The following is a 23,314-nucleotide window of genomic DNA, read 5'->3' as shown; positions in this document are numbered from 1 at the left end:
TATACACCAGGCCCTAAAGAGCACACAAAAGGAGCATTTACAATCAACAAACTTTATTCCACAAAAGAAAAAGACAAATAACACGGGGACACAAGGAGCGCCATCAACAGAATGCATGACCCCTTTCTGTTTTGTTAAAAATGTCACATGCCAAAAGTAGATGGTGAACGTTGATAAGGGGTGAATTAAAAAATGGATTGCAAAATGTAGGCCAAAAAAGCTGATTTAGGAATATTCTCCAAAATCAGCTATATCATACAGTTAGGCTGTTTTAGCCTGGATTTGGTTTTCAATTTGCCATCATTAACGGTTTAGTGAATACATCCTATTATGAAGTAAAGTGATGCCGTATTGCTTTACTGAAGCGTGGAGCAGCCATGGTATACCATGATATACAAACAGTACCCATTAATGTTAATATTGTAAGGGATTGGACACATGTTTGGGATGAACATATGGTCTTATGAGAAGGTAAAAAAAAAAACATCTAAATGTGAAGGTTTTAGTCAGGAAGAAAACTGACTGGACAAATTACAGTAAATAAACATAACAATGTTAACATTTCTAACTGGTAAATGTAGGTAGCCTTCCCTTTATTTTAGGAATGAATTTGTTAGTTCTACCTATGCTTCTGAAAAACACCAATTCCATCCTGGAACATCTGTTTAGATATTTACTAAGCACCTATAGATTTCCTACCATAGTTGGACACTCAATAGAAAATTGTCTTCAATGCACAAGGTGATCAGTGTACATCCACAATCTAAGAACTCCAATTTTCGTAGGTGTGGCAGAGCTCCCTGCACCCCGGCTGGGTACCGCCGCCAAGGACCGCTTTCCAGCTGGAACAGGAGAGGGGCTAGCTCTATTTCGTCCCAGGGACTGGACGGCACACAGTCTTGGGAGCTCTAGTCCTTACCAGGACTTTCCCTGCTGAATCCTCTATGAGATGGAACAAGCAGTGATCATAGCCCTTTCCCCTCTCAGTAACCAGACGACACATCGCTCTGGGAGTACAACTGAACTTTATTGGAACACACACGGCTTATATGCCCAGTCCCCTACATGGAGTTTACAATACTAGACAACAGTGGTTTCAATCCCAGGATCCTCTGTGCCGGAAAGATAAGCGTGTGAGGAAACATCTTTAATTTAATTATCCCTCAGGTACAGAAACATCGATAATAGTTCAAAACACCCCACAAACACATCTTACTATTTCAAAAGGGGTTAGTTGAGTGCATGGAAGGGCAGAAGGTTTACAATCTAAATTCCTCTTTGAAGCTAGGACCCAACAGAGCTATTCTGTAAGGTGTGAGAAGTCACCCATAAGTGGCCTGGACGTCTGGGTTTCTGTACAGACCAACCCTCACATCTGCCATAGGTCTTGATTGCCTCTTAGATATGGTAATGATCATTACCTTTCAAGAACAAAAAAAAAACCCTTGTGTTTCAATATCATATCCAAAAGAGACATTAATATCTACCCACAGATTAATACTCAAGCCTCATCTTTATCATATCCAAAATAGGACAAGCACAATCTTCCAATCAAGCCTAAACATGAGTTGCGAACAAGGGGACTCCACAAACAATACATTGTTAGGATAGGCATAAGGCTATCCTAACTATATGATAAGGCCAGAGACTAACGAAAGTATTTAGAAAATTGGACAGACTAGATGGGCCGAATGGTTCTTATCTGCAGTCACATTCTATGTTTCTATGTTTCTATTGTTAATTAGCCCTGACCTGAAAACAATAAGCAGGCAAGTGAGTGGGCACATGTGGGCATGGTACTCAGTGACGGCATTTCGTCACACTAGGTCACCAAATAAACAATTCTCAGACGGAGTAATTGAACTGTGCAATTAACAGCGATGCAGTAATTTTTATCAATTATCATAGACTCAAATGAAAATTCTGCACTGAAATATATCACAATACATTTAAAGGGAAACTATAGTGCCAGGCACTATAGCTCCCCTTTCCCTCCCCCCGTGGTGCAAAAGGTGTTAAAAACCCCTTCTGTCACTTACCTGGGTCCGTTTTCGCCCCTCCCCAGCCGATGTCAGCAGGCGAGGGAGACCTAATGCGCATGCACACAGCTTTCCTATGGGGATTTGGGTGACGTTGGAAGTCCTCATGCATAGCGTAAGGATGTCCAGTGTTAGTTAGGCGACCAAAAGTCGCCTAAAAGCCTGTAAGTCCCTCTAGTTGCAGTTTTAATGATGACACCCCCCTTGTGGGTCCACCATTTTGCTCTCCTCTGTCCATGATGTCTGCCATTTGCATTCACATCTGAAGGCTTCTTTTGGTATTATTTGTAAATTAGCATAGAAAAAGGAATTTGCTTAAGTTTGTACGTACATGCACACATACATAAATAAATAAATAAAAGTGGAAATATATACAAATTGATACTTTGTATTAATTCCTTTAACAATTGACCTACAAATAAATAATGAATCAGAACATTTTAGCTCTGAAACATTTCCATTTTTGTTTGGTAGCCTATTATATATATATTATTGATAAATACGTTGCCATGTGTCTTCATTCCAGACAGATACATAATGTATGGAAATCACAGAGACAGCTGGGTACACGGAGCAATAGATCCGAGCAGTGGTACTGCCGTCATGCTGGAAATTACAAGAATTCTTGGGACTAAGGTCAAACAAGGTAGGTACTATAAAACAGTAGGTTTAGCCCTTTGTGTCTCTGATACCCACTTAATATTTCCGAATCTGGCCAGACAGGTAGAGGCAGGCAATTAGACAGACAGGTCACTTTTAACCATATTATTCTGATGCACTGACACTCCATACAAACACACATCAGCACCATAAAACGTACCCCGAGTCTACACATATGTACACCATTGCAGTCATAATAATATTATATAAAACACATACTCACACAACAAGAGTTTATTAGGGACCCAGCTTCAGAAGTAAAAGGTCATCATGATGGAAAATGTTCATCATGTGTCCTTTAGTGGTTGAAACCTGCTACTGCGTTCCTTTCCAAAGGGTAGAAACATCCGCCATTGTGTTCAAGGTAAGAACATGGAAAACACTTACACCATAACGGAAGTGCCTGGTATCTGGTAATGATAATTCAGTGGCCCGTCTTATTTTTATTAATACCAGATTACACAGAATGGGTGCCAAGCAAAACTGTATTGTGACAGACACACTGTAAATACACTTACCATTATTTGGACAACATAGTTTGGTTGGAAAAAAAATCTCCAATCCAGTTATAGTTTAATTTTAAAAATGTCTATTTGGTATTTCAACAAACAAATAATTGTTTATTTCCCCCCCAAAAGGAAAATGGCGTCCACGAAGAACTATTATTTTTGGTAGCTGGGGAGCTGAAGAGTTTGGTTTGATTGGATCAACTGAATTTGCTGAGGTAAAAAGATTTAGTAAGTTATTTTTCTCAGTAAAATCAACCATATTTTCATATTTAAGACTATATTTAAAAATGATCACTAAATCAGGTTCTTTAAGATAGAGCATAACTATAAATAAATAGATTGTGCTTTCAGAATTGTGTTAAAGGGAGATTCTAGACAGCATAACTAGCACGTACCTCCAACTTTACATTTGTCAAATATTTTTATAATGAGAAAATAATTACGTGGAATAACAAGATGGCGCTGTTCACCAGGACTGAGCACTTCCTAGTACAAACACTGCCCCTATCTCTCTCATTGCAAAGGTAGAGAGGATATGCACACACTATCCGGGGAGTACTCCCATCAGGATGACCCAGACAGGAATGCCACAAACCAAAGAAAGATTCAATAGAACAATGAAGATCGGGGCATTTTCCTATCTCTCTAATGGCTGGTGATTGTGTGTGCCCAGCACCAATGACCACATAGATAGAGGACGGCAGTATTTGGACTACTAAGCGTGTGCTCCCGGGGAACAGAGATGTCAGCTTGTCAGCAAGCCAAATCTTAGAATTAGAAGGTGTTATACACAGCTCTTAGTGACAAGGTGCTAAAAGGGATTTTGTCAGGTTCACAAATTTGTCAAACATAAATGCTTCAGGTTCACGATCATTTTACAAAAATCACTTCAATAAGCTGAAGTAGTTACGGTGCCTACTCTGAAAAACTTAACATTCAACAGAAATCTCTTAGTTGGCCATTGGTTGTACCAAAATATGACGTGTCTGTTCCGCTTTAAGTCATATTATTATAATAAGTTGTTATGCTATTACAAGCTGCTTCCTTTTTCAATAAATATGCCAACACTCGTGTTCCTAATGGGCAGATTTGTATGTTCTCCCACAATGTAATAATTATTTAGGTATTTAGGGTACAAGATGTGTTTTTTTTTCTCTCTCTCTTTAAATCTTCAGGTTTCTTCTTAGAAGGGAAAGCACACTGTATTTTGTAGAAATTTTAGTAAGTGAACAAATAGACACACACCTCCCAACAGTCATGGACTTGGCGGGACAGTCCCAATTTCAGACTCCTGTCCCTGGTATGTGGTACACTATGAAACTGCCACCGTTCTGCATTGAGCGAGCGCAGCATTAGATGTGCTCACAGTGCACACTCAGGTCATTAAGTTCATACTCATATGAACTTCAAATGCACTCTACACCTGTTCCGCCCTGCGTAAGACCAGGCAGACAGGCTGGCACTCGGCCGGGTGTACATTCATGCCAGACTGACACCTACCTTTTTCAGGCTGCTGTTTTGGCGTCTGTAGCGACGCAAGTCGCATCAGTGGCAAGCTTGCCACCCTCCATCCAAAGTCTATTGTATATAGATGGTGTTTGGTTTTGAATTCAAGGTTTAGTAAGTCTACACTAGTTAGACATGATATCTGTATGGAGGCGTGTTTAGAAAAATAATATTGATTTTATATTATTAGATTGCCCTTTGATTTTCTTCCATATAGGAATATTACAGCAAACTGAGAGACAGAACAGCAGCGTATATCAACGTGGACATTTCTGTATTCGGTGAGGATTATTCTATCCTAATCTATTGGAGATGTTTTGTATATTGGGTGGGAAATGTTTAAAGCTTTTGTTTTTAATAAAGTAAGCACGTTATTAAACACTTACTAACTTAGTATTTTTGTTCTAGCCAATGCTACATTAAGGGCTCAGGGAACGCCACCAGTTCAAGGAGTTATATTTGAAGCAGCCAAACAGGTACCTTCTATGATAAGAGCTTTACCTGGGATTTTTTTAGGTTTACCATAACTGGTCATTTTACTAAAGTTATCCCTATTCCATTGCATAGTACATTTTCTGACATGCTTTGTGAACCACATCCTTATGGACATATTTAGATCTATTTTTATTATTTATAAAGCACCAACAAATTCCACAGTGCTGTACAATAGATGGACTGACAAACAAGTATTTGCAACAAGACGAGTTGGACACACAGGAACAGAGGGTTTTGAGGGACCTGCTCAAACGAGCTTACATTCTAGAGCGGGTCGCTTGAGCAGCATCCTCAATACTCTCTGTTCCTGTGCGTCTAACTCGTCTTGTTGAAAATACTTGTTTCTGATTCCACCTATTATACAGCGCTGTGGAATTTGTTGACGCTTTATAGATAATCATATACAAGGTCTTTCTCTCCAAGAATGGACAGCAAAGTAATTTATGGGTTAGGTATGGGTGCTACCGGAGCTGGTTTAATTTTCACTTCCTTTTATAGAACCACTAAAATATCACTCTAGATAATTGCCTTCTAGGAACATATCAGAGCTTTGCATATTTTAAGTAGCAATGCCCATTTTTCTCTTCAAAAGGTGGGGTGGGGGGAGTGGGGTTTAGATCTACCAATCCCTACACAGTTTGGATAAGGATCACAGAACAAACATTCTAAACTTATAACATTTCATTCTGCAGGTGCAGACCCCGGTACCCTCTCTCTCTGTGTATGATAACTGGATTCGTCACTTCAACAGGAGCAGCACAGTTTACAATAAACTCATACCCCAGTAAGACCACACGTTCAGTACAATCATATAAGAACGTCATATTTTCAAAATATTCCTAACTTAAAGACAATTATGTCTATAATGATATAAAATTATTAGAGGGATTGCCAATTGACTGTATGATACATCTACACCAGTAGTTGGTAAAATCAAGTAGGATTTGTAGCAGTTAAATATATTTGCATTTATTATTTTTAATGCATATTTTTTTACAACAGGTTGGGTACACTTGGAGCGGGCAGTGATTACGCACCTTTCCTGCATTATTTGGGCATTAGCTGTATGGATCTTGCTTATACCTATGACAGGGTAATGTAAACATGATATATAAAGACAAAAAAAAACAAGCTTTGCACTCAATCTCCCACTACTCTTCGGCGGCAGCAATGACCATAGTATACATCAACCCCAATACATACAGTAAAAACCAAAGAAAAAAGTTACCTGTGCTCTTTCTCAAATCCCTATGTATATTTAAACAAATGGAGGTTAATTTAGTTACTCTAATGGCCAGAGGGAAATGCCTACCTGATACGTCAAGGCAAACCTGTTAGGTGGGTCCTACATTATACATATATCATATATAAAGAGTACATCAACATTTTAAGATAAATTAGATTTTCTCATGAAAGTGCATGATGGGAATATAGGAAAGAAGTCTGACCTATTTCAATTTGAATCCCTGGCATTGGGATTCAAACAGTATTCAAACCAGGAGATATGTTCAATGATAACTAACACCATCGGTGTTTAAAGGGACTCTCCAGGCAGCCGTTTTTACTCACCTGGTTCCAGCGCCGGGAGCCTCGTGAAGCCGCGCCCCCTATTTCGTCAAAATGAAGAAATAGGCGGGCGTGAGCAGGAAGCAATCAGACGCTTCCATTTGGAAGCGTCATTTCTCCCTTGTACGCATGCGCGGATTTGCCGCACATGCGCGCGGTGTGCATGGCCGTGAGCTGACTGACAGCTCAGCTCGCGTTCTTTGCCCGCCCCCCTCTCCTCTGCTGACAGGCAGGAGAGAGAAGGCGCGCACACAGTGCCTTCTCTCTCCTGCACACGTCAGACGTATTTTAATACGGCTGACGTGTACATGGCCTTTTTAGGGCCATACGTGATAGGAAGTCCCTCTGGTGGCAGTCTGAGTGACGGCCACTGGAGGTATTCCTATCAATCAATGTAAACACTGTATTTTCTCAGAAAATACAGTGTTTACATTAGATTGCCTGCAGGGAGCTATAGATCTCACTTGAACAACTACATTAAGCTGTAGTTGTTCAGGTGACTATAGTGTCCCTTTAATGTGATTTGCTCGGTCAATGTCAACTTCATGATGATTCTGGAGAAGCAATCAACTGATTCTTGGATGGAACAGCGTGTGAAATGTACTGTTGAGCGCCCTTACTGACTGCAAGTTTGTTACGCCAATTATTAGTTTTTAGAAAATGTTTAAACATGTCAATACGTTTAATATATCGTGCTGTAGAATATCATACAGCATGCTTACTGTAGTCCAAACTCCAGATATCTAGGTCCCTACAACTTAGTCCTAGACTTGTGCATGGCGAAATTGTTAGGTCTTTCCAGAGAAAATGTCACAAATTGCAAATTCAGTTTGGGACGGATATTCAGATGTGAAAAAGAAGTTGGCTGAACCGAACACCTCAGTGACGCGAGGGTTAATTATTTGGCAGCTGGCCAGTACTTGCTATCCAACTGCTACATTAGCAAATTTAATAAAATATATATATATATATATATATATATTTTTTTTTTAAACCTGTGGTTCAAAATGACACCCACACTAGAATAAGGGAGATTTTATATCTTCCCCACTCCCACTCATATTCTGTGATTGGAGGGCATGTATGCTAAACAGCAAGCAGCTGGTGTTTTTTTTTCTGTAATAAAAGACTTGCAGTTGGGAAGCCATTGCTGCCCAGTTGCTAATAACATATACTCCCTGTGCCTAACCTGTGGGCATTGGGAGGTGGCATTTTAATGGGGGTGAACAGATCACTGTCTGGGCTCTAAATAGATAATAATAATAATAATAATAATGTGAGTTGGACATAGGGTCCCCCGTGCCTCCACTCGTGGTCAGCTAATGGGGGCGAAAATGAAATGGAATACATTGCTTATCTTGCAAATTTTTACACAAAGTCCAAAATGTTGGTATACAAGCAAAATACAATTTTTCTCACTCACAATAAGAGTGACAAAAATAGATAAATAAATATTGTCAAATACCCTGCGTGTAGGTATTTATCATGACCCCTGAAAATGGTAAACTAATTCAAAACATATATTTAGATGTGAACATTATGCCCACATACAGTACAGTTAAATCATATTTTTCCTCAAATAAATGAACTTAAAATGTGCAATAGCAATCTTTCTGAATCGCTGGAATGCTAATGTAATGCTAACAGTGAACTATGAAAGCTCATTTACTCCTCTTCCTCTTTGACTGCAAGAAATGGTATAACCCATTGAAACTTCCTTTACTGCTTGGAAGCACAGAGGGAGCGGACATGTTCAGGATATTTGTAGACATTATGTTTGTAATGGATTCCTAGCAGAGAATTGTTCCTTTTGTCGAGTATAAATTAAGAGAGTGAGGCTTTTTGGACTAAATTTAATTTTGTTAAATAAACATGTATACATGTATTTGACAGTGGGGGTGGGTGGGTTACAACAGGGGTTGCTCAAAAAATTGCCAACTATTGCCAAACTACAATTCCTATGATACTTTGCTAGCCTTAAAGGGGCACTATACTCACCAGGACCACTACATCCTAATGTAGATTGTTGTTCTGGGGCATATATTATGATCCCTGCAGGGACAGCAATGTAAACGCTGCCTTTTCTGAGAAAAAGCAGTGTTTACGCTGCTGTCTAAGTCCTTCTCAAGTGGCTGACACTGTCACTAGAGGGATTGGCAGGGTTCGGCTCTGCAAGGACCAATATTCAGCATCTCCACTCTCTGCAAATAGATGCTGAATGTTCCTCAAAGAGATTGCATTCATTCAATGAATCACTATGAGATAAGATGTTGATTAGTGGAGCACATGCGCAAATACTTACTGTCACGATTCTGGGAACCAAAACACGCTAACACACACACAGAAAAGGTGCAGTACCGGACCTTAGAGTGGCCGGGCTAAGCACACAAAGAATAGTCAGGAGACAAGCCGAGTAAGGGGAACCAGAAGACAGAATAACGAGAGACAAGTCGAGGTCAAAGGGTAGGACAAAGTCACAAGGTCGGATAAACAAGCCAGAGAGTACGTAACCAGAGAGAAACACAAGTAGAACAGCAATACTAGAAAGCAAAAACCACAACAGGGCAGAGAGAGACAGGAAAGGTAAGTATTTAAACCCATTGCTTAACTCTGATTGGATAATTTCCAATCAGAGTTAACAATCACACGTGGGAGATATCTATACCTCCCACTGTAATTAAGCCACTGTGCCTTTAACGCCGGGTCAGGCGGCTGACCCCGGCGTTTACAAAAATGGGCGGTCTCCCAGCGTGCAGCGTCATGCATGCTGCCGCTGGGGGACGAAGAGGAAGACGCGGGCGGCATCCGAGTCTGGGAGGATGCCGCTTGCCGAGCGCACGAGGAGAAGGGGACCACGGACGGCTGGAGGGTGAGTGCCGCGAGCGGACGGCAGCCTCCCCTCGCAGCCGCCTGCGGGATCCTGACACTTACACTATGGAGAAGCAAGACTGATGAGTTCAGCCGTGGAGGTGAGGCAGTGGTGTAGAAACTAGAACGCTGCGTGATAAAAGGTGAGTAAAACTTGACCGCTAGGTGCCTGGACACCCAAATAGTTTGCTGAAGATTATAGCATTAGGAACACATGTTGGTATTCCAAGCGCTATCGTGTTCCTTTAAGTCAGCCAAAGCATGAAGTGTATTTGGTCTCCTCCCATGTTCTAAGGTCTTTTAGACTTCAACTTCTTTAACTAAATACATTCTACACGTAATTGATATAGTATTATTGTTTTTCTGAATTGTAATTAAAGTGACACCTGCTTGGCTTGTGGTATTGTTGCTCATCTGATTGCAGTAATTGAAACACATGTATGACGCAGAACTTCGAGATCTATTGAATGATAGCAATTTATTTATATCTCCTTTCATTATCTTACAGAGCAAAACATCAGCAAGAATATATCCCGCATATCACACAGCGTTTGACACCTTTGATTATACTGCCAAACATATCGACCCAGGTGACCATTACTGTTTCAATCTACCATGACTTGCAAATAAACAACAACGTTTGCTCCTGAGACTTAGGCATTCACTGCCTTGACTTTGGGCATGATTTATGACAGTCTGCTAGTTGGGTTTTTGAAATTATGGTTTTAAGATTTTTCACTGTATGTAGAAAGGTGGGTGGATGGGACTTGTCCAGTTGTCTTTTGCATGGACTGAAATGTAATCCTCTGACTACATTATGCATATTTTCTCTGCCTACTACTAGCTCAGTCAAAACGCATCAGTCCTTCACCCATCCAATAAAAGGACGGAATACACAGCGTTCACAATTTGTCAATGTATCTATGCATGGTTATACATACACGGAAACAAAAACACATTAACATTCCTAAAATGTAAAAAAAATTTTTTTAAAAAGTGTGTCCATCACCAGACTGTGAGGTTTAAGCCCTCCTAATTAATTGAAGGATGTATAGAATATGCGGTAAATATTAAAACATGATCTTTAATAGTCAAATATATAAAAGAGTATTGACTTATTGGATTCAGATCGTATTAGTTATAAGAAGTTTCGAAAAGAACCAGAGAATGAATAATGGGGTCCACCTAATATAATTCTGAAGGAAAACCTCTAACTGTATGTAGAAGGACAAAAAGTCAATTCTAACTGGACTAATGAAACCCAACCTACTGAGAGGAGATTATAATTAAAAGATCCAACCTGTTCAAGGTGTTTACAAATAAACAGCATATGTACATATAAAAAGTCAGTTCTGTCCAAACTAGTAATACCCAACCTACTGAGAGATGGTGGTAGGTAGAAAGATCCAAACTATAAGGCGGCGATTACAAGTATGTATGTGCCATAGAAGCAAAGTTGAGTTTTGAAAAAAGTTGGGTGCCACTCTGTTGCTGTTCTACTTGGTATTCTCCGACAGCCATTCGTAGCTTACAACTTTTTTCAAAACTCAACTTTGCTTTGCAGATGGACATCTATTTAACACATACCTGCCTCTCTGGTGGGAAACATTTGCCGGCTGGCAAGTATGCAGGGAATAGTCAGTTTATCTTTTAGCTGTGTTACACTAGGGAACAGCCAGTCTGCTCTTCCCCACTAGAGAGGTTTTGTTTGCCCTTGACTGTATCATTACCTTCCCCTATTGCCAGTATATATTTGTGTTACTTTTACTAGGAATTACTGAGATAACTCTAAGGATCCAATATCTTTTAGGTATACGAGCACCATTTATTGGTGAAATACTGACCCCTGGTGGTTAATGTCTAGAACTGCATGCACCACATTAAAACACTAAGTGGTGTCTGTAAGAACTATACAGACTTCAGCGAACCCTTGTGGTCAGTATACATATTACACAAAACAGTGGATTATTGGATAGTATTGGGCTGTACCCTAGTGACAAGACTAGGGATAGTAACTTGGCTGTGTGGATTATATTTGGATAACTAGAAAAGCTAAAATTTCTGTGGAAATTGTGTGAAGTGTTCTTGCCTCCACCAGTAGTCTACAACTGGAGTGGGCGGAGTAACTGTTATTATTTATTTATATAGCACATTTAATTGCAACGTTGTTGCCCAAAGTGCTTCACAGTTACATTAAAACATACAGTTATAAAAACATTAGCAGGTGCAAAAGGCCCTGTCTATGACATCACTTGCTGCTGCAGCCTGGCACAGGTCAGAGTATTTTAGCGGTTGCCATCTTCAAACGGTCGTAATTTAAAAACTATAAATCCTACAGTGAAGAGCTTTATATTGTGAGAATCACAAGACCCAGACCTACATTTTGATGCATAGTATGTCTCTGAGATATTGACAATGAAGGCACAGTCGCAGTTTAGAAATTGCCCTTCAAATGTGAGCTTTGCAGAGTGGAGTTTCAATGAATGTCAATGGACTGCGTGAGTTGCAAACAAATGGTCATATTGTGAAAACTATAAGGACTATGGCTTAGCTGTGGACATTTTTAGTGGCAGCAGGGATAGCTGAACATTTTGATATAAGATTTGTGTAGGTGGGCCTGAAAATGAGGGAGTGGTGGCAGTTTAGAAATCATGTCCTGATTTTTCAGCTTTTGCCAGCTCCCACTCTAGCTTTGCCATTCATTACTATGGGACAAATTTCGCCACAAGAACGACGATATTCCGAGAACCATTCGGCGAAACGTTCCACAAAGTAATAGCAATCCGATCGGGAACAATCTGCACGTTTTGGTATATTTTTGTCTATGTAGTGTAAAAACTGTGGGAGGAGTTAGGGTGGCAAATTTGGCTATAATAAGAATAAGAATCATAATATATATGCAAGATAACATTAAGTGGTCTTGCTATGCAAGAACACTTAATTATCTGATGTTGGCTATTTCTGCTTAATTGGAACGCTTGTAACAGCCAAAGTTTCTTTTATTAAGACTGCTTGTAACCCCCCTAATTTAGCTTGGGTCTTTCTACTTATAACCACCTTTCCGTAGCTTGGGTCTAATTAGTCTAGTTAGGATTGTACTTATACACTTAGTTAGAGGTTTTCCTTTAGAATTATATTAGCTGGAACTAATTTCCAATGTCTGATCCTTTTTAAATCTTCTTAGAACCAATATGATCCAAAAAAAATCCATATTTTTTTTTTTAATATCTGACTATTACATTTTATGTTTTAATATTTACCACATATTCTTTACATGCTACATACATGGTTTAAATTCAGGGAAAGCTTCTATTTTATACTTTTATGTATCAACATTGTTGGAGCACACATTCTACTGCAGTGATGGCTATCTTTTGACACTTCAGCTCTTGTGGACAATATTTCCCATGAGGCTCAGCTCTCGTAGACTATAGTGCAAATGAGACAGAGCAAACCATTAATATTGTGGGAAATGTACTCCATAGTGCTAAAGGCTAGTCAACTCTTCCCTAGAAAGTATATTGAGTAATTACCCCTTATTGTTCTTTTCAGGATTTACCAGTCACCAGGCAGTAGCCCGTACAGCTGGCAATGTCCTCCTACGTCTTTCAGACAGTCTCGTCCTCCCATTGGCACCAATAGATTACTGGGAAACTCTAGACTCATACTATAATGCTGCAGAATCAAATATGAAAGCTGAACTCAGTAACAGAAAAATACCTCTGGGTAAGAGAAAACTGTGCATTTGATTTATAGATCCGAGTGGAGAACTGCATAAAAAAAAATATGTTTCACATGCAATTTGTTTCTATTCCCATCCCACCATAGCAACTGTAAGGTCAAGTTCCCCATAATTTGTTTCTATAGGACCAGCTATACAGGAGTGTCCAATAGAAGCCTGCTAGACGTTTGTATTATTATTTTATTATTTATAAAGCGCCACCAAATTCCATAGCGTTGTACAATGGGTGGACTAACAGACACGTAATTGTAACCAGACAAGTTGGACGCACATAAACAGAGGGGGATGGGGGCCCTGCTCAGTGAGCTTACATGCTAGAAGGAGTCTGATACAGTGACACAAAGGGTAAAGGTAGAAAAGTTGGTTTCTAGAAAGGCATTAAATGAGGGCTTAGTGGGTCGTTTTTGACAGTTGCAGAAGAGGAATCAGGGTGCAGGGAGGGAAAGCCGTTAACAGTTTCATTGATACGCTTTCCTAAAGGAGTTAGTTTTCAATAATTCTTTTAAGGAATGGAGACTAGAAGACAGTATAGATAGAGCAAACAAGGGGCTGGCTGCACTCACTTTAACATGCTTAAATGGGGTGCTGCTGGGGGCCAATAAGTACAGTAAAAATGAAAATCCAGCGCACTCCCTTATCTACTAAACAGCTACTTTGGTGCTGACCGGTTTTGTTAGCTTTATTAAAAACACCTAATTACAAAAATAATCGGGGTTTAGTTACATTATTTGATCATTCATTGCATAAGCCTGCCACAACATCAATGTACCCCATCTTTGGCAGGTCCTACTCTAATTATCTGCTAAATGAGCTACTCACTTGGGGAAATCCTTCCATCTCGAGTTCTCTGCAGTATAACAGAATTAACATACTTGGGATACAGTTGGCACTGCCCCCTGCCTACTCTTAGCTGGAACGTCTCAGCACTGAGCTAAGCCCTGCAGTGCAGGACGTAACTCATTGGCAGAGTGTGATCAGCTGACACTCTAAGCCAATGAGCTTGCCCTGCATTGCAGGGCTTAGTTTAGGAGAGTGAACAAAAACTCCTAGCCGGAGCTCCCAGCACTTCAGAAGGATGAGAGAAGGAGTTGCTAAATTGTTTTACCACTTACATTGGGGTACTCTGGCACCATAATTATTCATGTCGTTTCGGTACTTGGCATGTTCTTCTAAGGTCATAATTGACTCTCCTAGACAATATTATATTTGTTGAAAGCACTGTGGGATGTATGGCTGCCTATGCTTCCTCGATGAACGATTATTACCTAAACTGCATTTTTCAAGTCCCGATTGTACCCAAAAATTATTGGTTAAACATTGCCAGGTCTGTGAGACTGAAACAACTCCAATAAGCGCTGAATATGTACTAATGTATTAGGGAACCAGAAAATCATCTCTTGCACCCACTCTATTTTTTTTTTATTTTTTTTTATTCTATATTTTTGAAGTGCAGAGTTATAGGTTTCAATAATGACATGTAGCATTAGAAAAAGAATAACAAGGCATAATTATGCTGCACTATTTCTTTTTTTTTTTCTATTAACCAAGAGAGAAAAGAAATAAGAGAAATACAGACTAAATAGCTATCTGAATAAGCATGTCAAGTCCTGGGATAAGAGAAGAAAATCAAAGGATGCACAGGCTGTACATATTGACATGCTAATTGAGATCAGGCTAGGCAAGTAATGGTTAGGCCAAGAGGGTTGCCAGTGGAAGAAAAGTAGAAAATATAAACAACCATGGATTGTAGGAGCGGACAATGGAATGGAGTATAAAACCACTAAGGGTAAGAGAAAAACATGGGAGAGAAACATCATGATAGACATAGTATGAATGCATCAGCTCTGTATACTAGAAGCTTTACTCTGAGTAGAACACTCTGTATGTCAACATGTCTCCAGGGTCAGTCACCCTATGCCACAGATAGGCCAGGATCACGTGTACAGTTCCTCGCCAGAACCAATGTTTATTCCATATTCATCAAAACTCTGCAGGACGTCACACTACGGAAGATGAGTTAGGTCGCCAATCCCTGCATCCTTAGACCTTTGGCTCCAGGTCGTAAAGGGCGCTTGTGCCCTGTGTCAGTCTGTCCCACATCTCCCAGTGCTGGAATCTCTATTCGTAGAGGGCGCTAAGACTGGGTCACCCCCATGGGTGTGTGGACAGCTGCCTGGCCTAGATGGGGAACAGCTGGCGTGTTCAGGTTTCTTGGGTAGCAGGAGGAGCAGGTACCTTGCGTCGGCTGTCGATTCTACGCCAGAACTCCTGGAAGAATGCATCAAATCTGGCGGTAAGTGAGATCCTCCACTCCTGGTCCACAGGATGCGTTTGGTTGAGCTGGGGCTCCAGAGTGTTGGCCATTTTGGTCACGGCCCACGGTTCACAATGTTGCTGTCGAGGCAATTGCACCTTTGCTTCAGTGAGCCCCAGTGGGGACCTGCATATCCAAATGGGGGGGGTAACGGGGCAACAAGTAGTTGGCGTTGAGGTGCCGGCTCAGCGTCGTGAAATCGCCTGCCTCTCCACTCTGCCAACACAGCAGGCTCAATAGGCCGCAATAGAAAACAGGAGTACTGCTCGTCAAGAGTCCTCGTTCCAAACTCAGTTATGAGCTGTAGACGGTAAGATCAGTCTTGCTTCAGCTTAGAGTCAATTCTTCAATTTCATGTGTTGGAAGCAGGAAAATGGTCATGTGAAAAGACTCAGTGACTTTGACAAGGGCCAAATAGAGATGCCTACATGACTGGGTCAGATCATCTCCAAAACGGCAAGTCTTGTGGTGTGGTGCAAGGAAGAACAACCAGTGAAATGTTTGTGCAGAAAGGTGTAAACACACAGTGGACTGCCGTTTTCTGCGTAGTTGCAGACCAGGCAGAGTGCCCACAATGACCCTGTCCACTGCCAAAAACACTTTCAATGTGTCAATTGCCTGGGTTAGAGATGGCAGCAGGATTCACTATGGACAGAAGGTAGGCCAACAGAGGCAGTGTCATGCTCTGGGCACTGTTAGGCTGGGAAACCTTGGGTTCTGGCATTCATTTGGATGTTACTTTGACACGTACCACCTACCTGGAGATTGTTGTAGACCACGTACAGCCCTCATGGCTATGGTGTTCCCTGATGGCAGTTGCCTCTTTCAGCAGGATAATGCACCCTGCAAAAATTGTTCAGGAATGGTTCGAGGAACATGACAAAGAGTTCAAGGTCTTGCCTTGGCCTCCAAATTCCCCAGATCTCAATCCGATTGAGCATCTGTGGGATGTGCTGGAACAACAAATACGATCCATGGAGGCTCCACTTGGGAAATTGCAGGACTTAAATGATCTGCTGCTTACATCTTGGTGCCAGATACCACAGGACACGTTCAGCTGTCCATGCCTCAACGCATCAGAGTTTTATTGGCAGAAGGGGGTGGGGAGGAGGGGGCTACACAATATTAAGCAGGTGGTTTTAATGTTGTGGCTGATCAGTGTATGCTAAGTGCATTGTAATAACATGGCATTCATTAGGGAATATATTATTTGGTTTGGACTTAATGAAATAACCATGAAATAAGTGTAACTTGAAAAATAAGCTTGTGAGAAATAACATCACTTTATTACACATACGCTTGTTTACATACTCTAAGAACACTCTTGCAATATATTTCCTCTGGGTTTCAGAACCGTTGAAAACAGCTGTGGCTAGGTATAAAGCTGCTTCAGAAGATCTAAGAAGAACAATTGAGAATTTGAAAGACACACAGACTACGTAAGTAGGATTCTAAATATCTTAAAGAGTTTCTCCAAGCCCCATGACAAGTCCAGTGATCTGAAGTGGTCAAAGTGCCTGGAGTCTGAATGTGCAGTGTGTCTCTGTGAAAGGCGGTACAAACTGATTTTAACCCCTTTGCTGCTGGAGGTGTAACTTAGGGGGGGTGGGGGGTGAGGCCATTAGCCAGCCTGGAACAAAAGTCCTAGGATAGCTAATAAAGAATTCTGTGCATATTGACTGTTGTCAGTACGAACAGCATGCTGGCTGCCCATATCCCCCCCTCAACCTATATATCCTTTCCTGGCAGCTAGTTGCAAGTGGAGAAGGATAGGGCTTAGGAGAAAACTTGGCCTTGATGTTGAAACATAGGTAAGTTATGCTTTATTTTGTTATTTTTTTAAAGTTGGAGGGGCAGGATAGGAAAGATTACGCCAAACAAAAACAGTGTTTTCTTAGAACGCTGGTCTTTGGTTGGAGTAACACTTATTTTAATGACTGAAACATCCTAAATAAATGGGTTTATTTCACCAACAATATGTAAAAAGGAATATCGTTTGTAATGTAGAAGCGATAAAAGCTATCTACATTATTAAGTTTCTCCTACGATCAATTTGAAGTACATAACCCAAAAAAGTTAAAATTTTCCGAAGATAAATTCATAAAACATAACACCAGAAACAAAACAAAATTGAAACTTGTGGTTCACTTCTTTATTTTATTTCTAGGTGTTACAAATTGGCAGGTTTGAATTCAGGAGTGTAGAAGTGAAACTGGGAGGACGTGTGGCAACGTCCATGATGCAGTTAGCACCACTGAAAACGGAATTGCGGATTTTAGGCTACCATAGTTTAGCTGGACAAATAGAGTTGAAGAAGTTTTTCCTACCATTTGCAATTCCTTCGTCAGTATTCCATAATTCCTGGTTATGTAAATAATGCTGTGTGGAAACGAAATGCTGTAACAGCAATCCTATCTTTTCAGGCCGCTAAAGATTCGGATGATTAACGATCAACTAATGCTGGTAGAACGCGCGTTCATTAATCACTATGCCTTCCAAGATCTACCATATTTCAGGTACAGTGACTTGTTAGGATACAATAAACAAAGATAAATGCATACCAAATATGTAAATATTCTAAATATATACTATAACTATTAAATCTGATCTAATTACATATAGTTACACAGGCAGACAAAAGACCTGTATCCATTAAGCTAAGCCTTTCTCACATCTATTTTTGCGGTTGAGAAGGCACACAAAAAAAAACTAGGAAACAAAAATCCCTCTTGACCCCAAAATGGCAGTCAGATTAATCCTTGGATCAAGAAACTATTACCAGACAAAATAAAAATAATATCCTAGAATATTATTATGTTTTTGCAAGTATGCATCCAGTTGCAATTTAAACATCTGTACAGACTCCGATAAAACCACTTATTTAGGCAGATAATTTCACATCCTTATTATTCTTACCGTTAAAAAAAATAAATAAACAAATAAAAATTTGTTTTGCCTTAGACTAAATCTCCTTTCTTCCAGTTTAAACACGTGACCTTGTGTCCTGTTTGTAAATAGATTTTCAGACAATGGAACATTTAAAGTTTGGTGATGACTAATCTCTATGCCTTTTTAAAACTTTATGGACTTTCCTCAATTTATTATATATTCAAGTTAAAAAGAATAATATTCCATGTTACGTGGTCTTCAGTTCTGTTCCTGGGTGCTACATTTCAGGGGTCTGGCAGGCGAGATCTAATTTCTAAGGGAGTTTTTTTTTATTTTTCTGTGCAAAAACAGGAGGTAGTGAACAACCCAACCATATCATTGCATCTACAAACGGTCATTAAAGAAACAAATGATAGAGATATTTTTTCCTCAGAGAGAGGGTTGTTTGTGATATTTAGTACATTTATATTGCCAGTGGATTTTTTTTATTTTTTTTGCTTAGTTTTTAGAATTTAGGTCATGTGGTTGTTTGCTATAATTTATTGTACGGTATATTTTCTTTAGCTAAAATATATTTGTATTGGAAGTGAAATACAAGGTTCGTGTAGGTTATTGACGAGTTTCTCTTTCTTGTGTTACAGTCATGTTATCTGGGCCCCACGCACTTCCTCCGTGCCTTCCTTCCCAGGCCTTGCAAACGCCTATAGCAAAGCAGTCTCAACAGGTCTATTAGAGGATTGGAATCAAGTCCATCATCATTTGACCATAGTTATCACGGCTATAGATAATGCTGCATCAACCTTGGAAACTGCTGCATCCATTTAAAGAAAGACTGTATTAAATAAGATCGTTTTATAAATCTCTTTTTCTCCATTTACATAACAAGTAACTATACAGGCTGGACATTTTTAAATTAGAGGAGATGGTGATGCACCCAAACAAAATGTCCAAAAACACAGAAAGTAAAAAAAATTTAAGACAAGCTAAATGCAGCCATAACCAATGCGAATTAGCATTTGTCAAAACAACGAAGGATTGAACCAAACGAGGAAAGCTGCCTAAAGAACTTACCTTGGATGCTTTGGAAATCCAACCTGTAGCGGAGACACATTTGTCCCATTATAAAAAGGGGTGTATTTGCTCCTTGTAATCCATCAGTCTGTTCTTGTTTCCTGCCTGAAGTGTACTAAATGTGTACAACTTTACCTACAGACCAAGACATTTATAGAGCAATTTATAAATCGCAAAAGTGAGAGGCGACATAAATAGATTTTAACTACTATGCAGTTAAAATCAAAGTTCAAAGTAAACCAGCAAAATATGGACCAGATAGTACACTTCTCTCCTAAAGAGAAATAAAACCAAGAGGTTGGAAATGAATGAACCACATGGACGGTTGAGATTTATCTGCAATTTCACCGTGACATTTTCCACCCATTTTCATAACAGCTGTCGTTTTCCCCTCCTTTCTAGCACAAACGCTTACATAGGTACCTCATATCTTTTCCCTTTGCACCAAATCATATTTTTTACATGTATTTTATTTCTTTATCTTTGTGGATATATCCAAATCCCCTGTTGTATAAACTAATTTTGTTTAATTCTATTACCTTCTGGGCAACTATGATTTGCAGCAGCAAGGATTGAATCCCAGAATCTACAAAGTCAAATATTGTCCATATCAGATGCAAAATTACCATAACTATTACGTATGGATACAAATAAAATCTATAAAAGTATAAAGTAATGTGTAATAAAGTTATATATCCCAACATTTTTATTTGTGCATTGCTTAAAGTGACATGACAAACAGCATAAGTAATGGTGCAAGGAAGTCGATATTTTCTTTTTGCCCATAGTAAACTTATAACTGCAGAGATTTGCAAAAATCATTGCACTTCTACGCCTGCCCCTTTTATTTACAGAGTAAGAGGGACCCTATTCTTCCTATTTAAGTCGCTGCTTTCGCTAACCAGCTCAGAGAACCTTTACGTTAAAGTTGTATTTGCGGGTGATCAGTCACTCACAGAGGACAGCAGTTTCACAAAACTGAGAATGGAGAGGTTAAATAAGTTGATAGAAGCAGCTGCTATAAACATACAGGTTGATGTACTAAATTCTGAATTGTAGTAAGAATTTTCTGAATAGCAGGTTGGGGGAGGGGCAGGGGAATTCAAGAAAATATTTCAAACCCTGTTAAAGATATCTCAGTTTTATAAATCTCTGGATAATGTATTAAAAGAGGGGGGGGGAGGCGGGGGGGGGGGGGGGGGTACCGCTAAGATGAACTCTATTCTTTTTACACCACTCTAAAAAGTGCTCGATGGGTGAGGGGTATCTTATTTCAATTCTGGTTTATAAAAATGCAGATTTCTATGAGAAATTGGCACTTTTATAATTAAAATTATGAAATTATGTTTCCTTCTTCTGTTAGCCCCACACAGGTAACTGAAGCAGTAGGTGTGCTGCTAGAGCAAGCCTGCCTTCCCTACAGGAGCAATTCATTATGTGTGTATCCACAAGGCTCCATCTTACACGTTTCTCCAGGTTCCTGGTTCCTCGTAGCTTAGAAATTCCAACTCACACAGCCTTTATTAAGTTGCAGCTGATTAAAGGCACACTATTGGGTCAGGAACACAAACATTCCTGACCCTACAGTGTTTACCCACCATTTAGGTGGATTGCTCCCCCCCCACCCCCACCCCATTGGTGACATCATCAGAATAGACTATTTTTAGACAATCCAATGCTTTCCCATAGGTAGAGCATTGATTGGCTGAAATCGGCAAGGAGGCAGGGTGGGGGCGGGGCCAAATGCTGTTTTACCCAATCAGCACCTCCTCATAGAGATGCATTGAATCAATGCATCTCTATGAGGAAAATTAAGCGTCCCCATGCACGGCAGTGCTGCCTACGGTGCAGCACTGAGCCAGGAAGCACCTCCAGTCCCCATCTGAAGTGTGGCCACTTGGTGGTGTCCCAGGGGCAATGTAAACACTGTCTTTTCTCTGAAAAGGCAGTGTTTGTATTAAAATGCCTGCAGACAATGATTATACTCAACAGAACAAATGCATTAAGCTGTAGTTGTTCTAATGACTATAGTGTCCCTTTAAAAAAAGTTTGAGCCAAAATATAGCTGTTTATATACTTTCTGACAAGCACTAAACAGCACTATATTTTTGGAGAGTTCTAGAGCAGTGGTTCCTAACCCAGTCCTCATGTACCCCCCTACCAGTCCAGGATTTAAGGATTAGTCTGTTGTGTCTAAAGTGTTTTTGTATTCTAAAAAACACCTTAGACACTGGATAACTGGGCAATCCCTAAATCCTGGACTGTTAGGGGGTACTTGGGGACTGGGTTGAGAACCACTGTTCTAGAGCATTCTTTTTTTGTTTGGAATTTATTACTGGTGTGGAAATACCCTAGCTCTATACACAGCACCCCACTTCAGTAAGAGTTCTTCCATTCTTTTTTTGTACGTGACTATAGAGCAGAATAGTTAGTTTTGAGCCCCGTACTGGATGGTACAACATAGAACAATCAAAAGGTATTTGGCACAAGGAAGGAAATTAAACCTTTTATTTTCTTAATGATGTTAATGAATAGCGAAATGTTCTTGGTAACAAACACACCTGAATCAAAAAAGTATTTCAATTCAGATGCCTCAGAGTATACAAGAAACCAATGAAAATGTGAGGGACACTAAGCATTATAACCATTACAAGGAGCTGTAGTGATAATGGTCATGAGAATATTGGTGCAATTTCTGTTTTATTATTTTTCTCTCTATTTAACAGATCTTTACATACTTTGTCTGGCCTTACCTGGCAAAAGAACTTATATCTAGCAGTGCTGTAAGAGAATAATCAGAGTGCTCATGCATGTTTACAGAATGTTTCACTTACCTCCACTGCTCGATTTACCCCAGTAATCCCTATAATAGCACATACTGGGATGCGGGAATGAGCAATGACAGTTCCTTTTTTAAAAGTACACTCAGAGCACCACAATCACTGCAGCATGCTTTCACCTCTCTGTCTGAAGTAGAGGAGTTGGGGAGCAGTGCCCAGCAGACACCAAGTAAGAAGTCAAACCGTTCTAAAATGGTTTGATACCAACAATGAGATGTGCCCTGGCACATTACCAACTACAGCGTGTTGTAGTGGTCATGGTGTTTAAAGTGTTCCTTTAATAGTAGGCAACATGGTTGATCAAACTGAGCTATTGTCACCCCGCTCCCTCCAATTGTTTTGCTCAGTAGACAGCGATTGCAGCAGTGCCTGGTACGAAATTAATAGATCAAATAGGATTGCTTTAACTAGCTAATAAAATGTGAGTTGATTTTGTCAATAAGCTTAGCTAAACTGGCCATGAGAGATGCACCTGGACTGTATATGATCCAGTTTCTATTCAGGGGTTATTGATTGAAGTGTTAATTGTCAGGAATTCAAAGTGAATTTAAAATTTTAAGTCAAAATTACCAGTTTGAAAATAAATCTTCAAGTAAGCTATATTTTCAGTTTAGCTATTTTGACTTAAATTTTAAAATCTTGACTATTCACACTTTGTTATAAGTTATACATTTGTGCTTTCATATTCTACGTGGAGGACACATATCCAGCAATCATGCCTGATACATCTCACATCAGGGGGGTTTTGGCTTAGCTCTGGATTTTTCCCATCTCTAATACAAACATTATTAATAAGATTCTACAAAATTTCTCAG

At 39.8% G+C, this 23,314-nt stretch overlaps 1 protein-coding gene across 1 annotated transcript in view; it reads left to right on the top strand.

The window, feature by feature from the left end:
* The window catches only part of NAALADL1 (N-acetylated alpha-linked acidic dipeptidase like 1), a 34,351-nt gene extending 14,166 nt beyond the window's left edge, over window positions 1–20,185 (top strand). The window contains exons 9-19 of the mRNA XM_063438266.1: window positions 2,566–2,685; window positions 3,338–3,423; window positions 4,932–4,995; window positions 5,123–5,190; window positions 5,902–5,993; window positions 6,212–6,302; window positions 10,152–10,233; window positions 13,196–13,369; window positions 17,051–17,138; window positions 18,123–18,215; window positions 19,230–20,185. Of these exons, the coding sequence (XP_063294336.1) occupies window positions 2,566–2,685; window positions 3,338–3,423; window positions 4,932–4,995; window positions 5,123–5,190; window positions 5,902–5,993; window positions 6,212–6,302; window positions 10,152–10,233; window positions 13,196–13,369; window positions 17,051–17,138; window positions 18,123–18,215; window positions 19,230–19,413 (1,142 nt within the window). The 3' untranslated portion in view covers window positions 19,414–20,185. The remainder of the gene's footprint in view (window positions 1–2,565; window positions 2,686–3,337; window positions 3,424–4,931; window positions 4,996–5,122; window positions 5,191–5,901; window positions 5,994–6,211; window positions 6,303–10,151; window positions 10,234–13,195; window positions 13,370–17,050; window positions 17,139–18,122; window positions 18,216–19,229) is intronic.
* Window positions 20,186–23,314: the final 3,129 nt, after the last annotated feature.

Source organism: Pelobates fuscus, chromosome 12 (assembly GCF_036172605.1).
Source record: "Pelobates fuscus isolate aPelFus1 chromosome 12, aPelFus1.pri, whole genome shotgun sequence".
Lineage (NCBI taxonomy): Eukaryota > Metazoa > Chordata > Amphibia > Anura > Pelobatidae > Pelobates > Pelobates fuscus.
The sequence above is the reverse complement of the archived record's forward strand: the minus strand, read 5'-3'. Positions and strand labels throughout refer to the sequence as shown.